A 7,112-nucleotide genomic window follows, 5' to 3' on the forward strand; every position below is an offset into this window, starting at 1 on the left:
TTTATCATGCTTGTGATTGAGGTCAGCTAACCTGCTGATAGTGTGCTCTCCTGTTAAGGGAGCGGACCTTCTGCCTCAAGAGCTCAAATCTACAGCAAAGCTGCTGTGGCTTCAGAGGTGACATTCACCTGCACCCTGTGAGAGAGAAGACCCTCCACATTAACTGAACAGTAGTCATCCCTAGAGTTGCAGGACTGTTCCCAGCAGCTTACAGCAGATAGGAGTTAGTGACCACCCTCCGTGTTCCAGGCATTGGCAAGAGGAAAAGATCTAGGAGTGCCTGAGCACCTCTGCTCATCTCACATTGTCCCAGCTTGGTGGTCAAGGTGAAGGTTTAACAAACCTCGCTCAGGGAATACAGTTAATTTCTGGTCTTCTGGGCTTTTCCTGGCTTCCAGTATCAGTCACTTGCTTCAAAGAAGGATGCATTCAGGCCCTCCTGCCTTAAGAGGGTGTCAGCCCATGTGCTTTTCTGTCATGGGGTCTATGTTGTGCTCCAGACTTCTCTCACCTTGGTACCAGATGGTGAGGAATATCATAGAATGGTTTGGGTTGAAAGGGACCTTAAAGACCATCCAGTTCCTACCCCCCTGCCATGGTCTTCCACTAGACCTGGTTACTCAAAGCTTCATCCAACCTGGCCTTGAGCCTGTTAAGGGAGGACACCTGAAAGGTGTTTGCTATGTCTCTGCGTAGCAATTGGGACATTCATCCTTATCTGATGCTGTGTCTTTCAGCCCAGGGTGAATCTGGGGTAGGACTTCAGAATTTGCAAGCTGCTGCTTTCAGAGCCGTTCGGGGGGGAGATGGAGAATTGCCCATGCAGAGTTAGCCATAGTATAATTCTTGGGTTCTCCCAGGCAGTGTTTACATTTGCCAACTGTTGCCTGCTTTCTTATACAAAGCATTAGCTGGTTCTATATAGCCTGTGACTTCCCTATTGCTCCGTTTTCATAACTCTGCTGATCTGGCCTTCTCCTTTCTGGTTACCCATTTACATCTTTCCGTGGTGTCACAAAGTCTGTTGTCCTTTGCTATAGTTTTCTGTTCTGGATTTTCTGTAGGGTCATGTCTGCTGTAAACACTGTTTGGTGTTTCACCATGTTGGTCCATTAGCTTTTGAGACTGTTTTAACAGTAGCGAGGTGTTTTGCTAATGATGTCAGAAATGTCACTTGCCTTGTCCACAATGCTTTAAAAGAAATGAGAGACACAGTTATTTTCATCTGAGTAATTTCTAAGGCAGCTAAAGCATGGTACTAGCCAACAGGAATAACTTGTGCAAAATAGAGACCTCCAGAATATGTTTGTCTGGTCTATCCAAGATATGGGTGACTGGCCAAGAGAATAAAGAGTTGTTTGTTGTGATTTGTCAGATGACACCTGAAAACTTGTTAAAAAAAAAAATTCCTGAATGAATTCAAGAAGATGATGTAACTCAGATCCAGTTGTAGTCTAGACATTTCCATGTTCCTCAAGGAAAGTGCTGATATCAAGCTGACTATAGGGGAATCAAGCCAAAACCTAAATCTCTACCTGTCATGTCTTTAAAGAAGCTCTGCCACTATGGGAGTACACATGGTATCCAAATCAGTCTATAGGTTCCTAGTAAGGTTAACTCAGATTGAAGTGTTGACTGTGTACACTAACCTGGCCTTGGGAGGGGAGCAGTGAAACAGAGCTGGCAGCAGACGTCCTTTCCATGCCACATAGGCAATGTAGTGCACAGCGGTGTATGTTTGAAGTGCATGCCCTTGAGCTGGACTCCAGTGACCTATTTTTTCTTCCTTTGCTCTTTCAGATGGGTATGCATTTTCTCAAGAAGAACACGGTGTTGTTTCCCAGTCGCAAGTTGTTCGATCCTACGATACAACCAAAAGGAGAACAGAAATAGAATAAATAGTTCTTTACTTGATGGGTGGTGGGAATAATGGGATTTGGGTCAATGCATCCACTGTTAACGCATTCTTGACTAGGATTGGCAGCAGCAGCCAGAACACCAGAGAACTCATTTATGTGGCCTTAGCCAACAAGTTTCTGTATTCTCCCTGCAAACCTTGAGTACATATTGTGGGGGGAAATCATTGTTTGAATTCAGTCACAAAGCTCTGCCTAAAGTTCTGTTTATCTTGTTATGAAGCATTTGACTGTGCTATGTGAGGTGTGAAATTAAAAACAATGTTTTACCACTATTTAAAGCATCAGCATACAGTTGTTCTGGGTGAAAAGTAGAAACTTTATGTTCCATGAGAAATCAGTCTTTGCTTAATTGGAACGGGGTGCTGAGATTTCCTGTTTCGTTACACACAGACCAAATGCACACGGCTGCATGCAGACCTTACTCCCTCTAATACTCACTGTTTACTAATTCGGCTGAAATTTTTAACAGACAATTTGGCATACAATTTTTGATTGCAACAGTCTGTAGTTACAAATGCTCATTTGCTGCCTTATGACAGAATAACACAAGATAGTAATGAATTACTTAGAGTATTTCTTGCCCTCTTACAGGATGTATTAGGGCTCTATTTAGCTTTCTAAAACCCAGTTAATAGCTTACCAAGCCAGGATGTGGAAGTCAGGGAGCTCTGTAGGGCAGCTGTCTTGGGTGCATGGCATTGTGCACAAAGATGAACTCAAATAGGTGCCTCCTGGTAACTCTTCATAATGTATTTGGATGCGCAGTTCAAATGTAGCCTTCCATGATCCCATTCCCACTTTAACAGTAGAATAAAAACTGTGGGAGCTTAAAAGGTACAAGCTTGTCAGATATTGAGAAAGATGATGTGCATGAGAGGCTGATGCTGTAAACCTAAAGAAGCATTCTCCTGACCAGGTGGGATGGGCATGCAAAAGAAAGATAGGAAGGTTTTACACACATGTACACACACACAGGGCTGGTCACTGTGAATGGAGACCTGTTTGTTTGTTCTGCCAAACCAGTCCCTCTTCTAGATGTGATCCATCAACAGGCTTCCTGACACACTCGGACCCGTGAGCCCTGGAAAGAATGCTGGCTCCATGGCCTCGCTGTGCCAGTAGGACAGGCATGCTGCTGCTTAGATTGGAATTTTGAAAAAAAAAAAAAAAAGGCAAAAACTAGGGCATAGGTTTAAGCTGAAAGAGCTCTTAGAAAGCTCATGCTGTCCTCCAGACAAGTTCTATTAATTTTAGTTGCCAAGCCATGTTTCTGAATAGCAAAAAGTAAATACTGCTGTGTTTTAGCCAGGTTTCATGGTTAATGTATGCACTACATCAGTGCATTTTTAAAGTTTGCCTTGTTTTTTGCCCTATTGACTATCATCCAGAACATTTTATTGATTTAAATATATCCGAAAGCAATTTGAATATGAATATTTATGTTTAGAGAGGAAAAGGAAAACACCAGCCTGGTCCACTGGCGTCATCTTCCTTAAGGCTTGAGAGTAAATGCCAGCACTCAAGTGTCATAGTTCAATTCCCAGTGCCACCTTGGAGGCTCAGAGTCCCCTTCCATGTCAAAAAGCAAATTTAGCTCCTGCTGCACCAGGCAGGATTGCTCTTGGATTAGCCTGATGGCACAGAGGGAAAAGTCATCACCTTCTTTCTGCAGTGCTAATGAGACAATTATGCAATAAGGGAAACGTGCACATAATTTTGCCATAGGCATGAATGTCAAAGGGGGAAGTGTGGGTGTATGTCTTTTCTGGGAGATGTATTTTGTTTAAAGGCACAAATACTAGTGCAGAGAATAAAGAAGGGGAGAATAAACTGATCCCAGGAGCTTTTAAATCTTAATGCTGATCTAACCTGTTAAACACTTTCTTTTCTTTAGAAACAAAATCTATTTAGGAAATGTATGGTGTAAGCCTGTCCTCAAAATTGCTCACTGTTTCTTCCTTTTGTACCGACACAAGGAAAATTTACTTCCCACAGAGGCAAAGTGAGATCAGCTTAGTCTTTGTGCTCTAAGCCACACACTAAACACTGGTATGTAAACAATTTGGAGGCTTTTCATGAGGATACAGAAAAAACTTTTAAAACCTCTGGATAATGAAGAAGGGTGAGTAAATGTGTGGAGCACTGAATAGAAAGGATCCTGGAGTCTCTTCTGTTCTTAACTTAGGGCAAGAAAATTTTACAGAGCATAATGAGAGGTTCTGGGGAGGAGTGGCTGTCATCTAATGTGATTTATTTTATTAGCACAGACTATGGGTTGTATCATTCTGACCTCTCTGTAAATTGAGGTCAGTGTGTGTCACAAACACAAACCCTCCCTAGAGTGAATAGTGGCTTAGATTGAGGTACGTGTGTTGGTTGTCAGCTCAATGGGAATTACACATGGGGTTTGTCACAGGGCTATACAGTATGTGACACTGGGGCTGGAGGGTCAGACTTTATCATCACTGTAAGGCCTTAATCTCTAGCTGAGTTAATCCTGTAGAGCCCACCCAGGTCAAGACCTGGCATTCTTGTTCTTTGGAGTCATTACAGGAATTAATGTATTGTAATACGCTGTAGCCTGACTGTTGGAGTTGCTTGTCTTGGTGAACACTGAAGAGATGTATCCCAGTGGTGTGTTAATAAAAGGAGAAAGGCAGCTGCTCTGCATCAACAGAATTCCATGCTCATTAACACAAGTGCATGTAGGAGTAACATCAACCGTGGAAAGCACTATGTGTTATCAACTAGACAGGGTATCAGAGCAGAAGGAATAGGAGATTTCTGCTTGACTGTCCAGACTTAACCACCTAGAGTTGATCAGAAAATGGATTTTTGGGCAGCACGATGCACTGACTAAAGTGGTGGTGGGTGGGGAGAAATATCCATAAGGAAGCAGTGATTTTCCTGAATTAAACCTTGATCTGGTTGCTTCTTTGTGTACCACTATAATCGCTGTTGCATAGAAGCTGCTGTTACTTTAATGATTGCCTAGTAGCAAATTAAAGCTGGTGAGCAGGAGCCTGAGCTGAGCACTGTTGATAAGTCTGTTGACATTTTCTTTTATTGACAGGGCTTCAGGTCTTGCATAGGGAGCTAGTATGGGAAGTCAGTAATAGCTTGTCAAGGAGAGATGGCAAATAACCAATAAAAGTATCTGAGTCAAACTAAGCTGCTAACGTATCTAAAAATGTGTGTGGAGTTAACATGAACTGTATGGGCTGTAAATTAAGATAACAGTCAAGCCTTGCTAATCTGTGCTTCAGTAGACCACACACCTCTTAGTGCACGCCAGAAATGTGCAGTCTCTTCCCTTGCCTCAGCCAGCAGCTAATAGCAGATGCTGTAGGGAAGTCTCCTGTCACCAAGATTACATTATTTTTACAGCATGTACACGAGTGTGTTTGCTGGGAGACAGTCAATGCTCATAAATAAAGAAGAGAAAACTCAGGTGGACCAGAAGAAGTGAAATGCAACGACTATGACATGGTCAGTGGCCACACTGCATGCAACTTGGCCCTCTATGCACAACCCCAAGAAGAGAGGTGCATGATCCTCACACTGTCCCTGTCCTGCAGGCTTTTTTGGCCTTTTTTGAGCTAGCTCACCAGATCTGCTGGTTTGCATTGCCTCCAGTCATTGGTGCGTACTAGTGGTGCCCTATTTACATTGATTTTATAAATAATGACTTAATTTTATTTTTATATACTCTGAGGACTGTACTTTTGCTGTTATGCCTCACAGCTCAAGTTTGAAGCAGATCAGCCCTTGAGTGGGTTTTCACCTCTGATAAGTACTTTGGGTTCATCAGATTTCTCCCTATTTTTAAGGCACTGAAGATATTTTACCTTAGTTTTGGATCATCACACAGTATCAATGCCTTAAACTTCAGTCAGTTTGCAGGGAGAGCTGTTTGTTGAGTCTTGTTGAGTCTTGTTAGCTCTTGTTGAGTCTAACAGTTGTTAGCTCTTGTTGAGTCTAACAGTAAATGGTGATGATATGAAATACCTGGCAGGTTGGAGGAGAATTTGGCTGTGTCTGTGCTATACATGTATATGGGTAGCAGTTTGCTTCTGAAACATGACAATGACTATGCATGTTCCCCAATCTCTGGACAGGCTCCTTCCATCCTATTTTGAAGAACCCTTGTACTCATCTCTGTCAGAGTCTGTCTATGCTGCAACTCCATGACTCCTCAAGGGTGCTGAGCACCAAGCAGATCTAGACCCTTGTCTCTACCTTGTACCTGCAGGGTCACCTGGGCGCAGCCCTGAGGCTGTGCCGCAGGCAGCTATGAGAGGCACAGCCAAAGCACCTATCCAATAGAGTTCTGAATTCAAATCCAGGTGTTGTTCCTAGCCATGAATCACAACTACCACTGCAGACAAGGTAAAGAGGTATACAAGACACGTAGACTTAGTAAGTTATGAATCTGATGACTGGACTTGCACACAGCACATTCCTACGCACCAGTCAGGCCCTGTGTGAGCAACTGTATCGTTTGTTGAGTGAGTGAACAGGCAATGCCGCTTCTTTTCAGTGTGTTGCTTATTTGCACCCATGTTCCTGTTGCTCAGAAGCCCTCTGAGCAGGAGCTCTGTCCCACATCTCACTCTGAAGGGCAGCTCTCCAGCCAGGCTGGGAGGCAGCCCCAAGGAGCTGCTTATTCCGTAACACAGTGCCATGGTTGCCTCTGTGTCCCAGGTGGTGGCTGATGGGACTCTGCCAGCAGCAGCAGGGGTAAAACAAGCTGCTTCATGAGCACAGCCCCTGCTTCTAACAGAGAAGTGACCTGTTAATGCTCGTGAGGTCAGGCCTTTGACATGACCTGAGCTTTCAGGCAGGTGGTTTCTTTCTGGAGCTTATTCTACCTGGTGCAGAGCGCTCCGTGTTGACTGCAGGCAATTCCTGTTAGAATAGAGTGAAACATGCTTTTACCCATTTTCTGTACTATGCACAAAAGGCTCAGTGCTTTGTTTAGTGAAACCATGTGCATTGGGGTTTTCTTTTCGTGAGCTTTCTCCTTCTGTGTGTGGTTGGGGAAAGTCTCCTCAGTTTGGTTGCGCAGTTAGCACAGCCCTGTTCCCATTTTATTTTCCTAGTCTTACAATATTGCTTACACTGGCTTCTCGGAACTGAATAGCTGCAGGAAGGAAAGAGCTCAGATCCTTTTACCTGAAAGCTTCATTATCC

The 7,112-nt window shown here is 43.6% G+C and overlaps 1 protein-coding gene across 4 annotated transcripts in view; it reads left to right on the top strand.

Annotated features, from left to right (window-relative positions):
- ATP8A2 (ATPase phospholipid transporting 8A2) overlaps window positions 1-2,191 on the top strand; it is a 323,662-nt gene extending 321,471 nt beyond the window's left edge. For all 4 annotated transcript variants that reach the window (XM_061457660.1, XM_061457662.1, XM_061457661.1 and 1 more), the window contains one exon: window positions 1,801-2,191. In XM_061457660.1, the coding sequence (XP_061313644.1) occupies window positions 1,801-1,898 (98 nt within the window). In that variant the 3' untranslated portion in view covers window positions 1,899-2,191. The remainder of the gene's footprint in view (window positions 1-1,800) is intronic.
- Window positions 2,192-7,112: the final 4,921 nt, after the last annotated feature.

Source organism: Pezoporus flaviventris, unplaced genomic scaffold, assembly GCF_033815535.1.
Source record: "Pezoporus flaviventris isolate CSIRO_AGI_PZ_B2104156 unplaced genomic scaffold, CSIRO_AGI_Pfla_v1 ptg000025l, whole genome shotgun sequence".
NCBI classification, from domain to species: domain Eukaryota; kingdom Metazoa; phylum Chordata; class Aves; order Psittaciformes; family Psittacidae; genus Pezoporus; species Pezoporus flaviventris.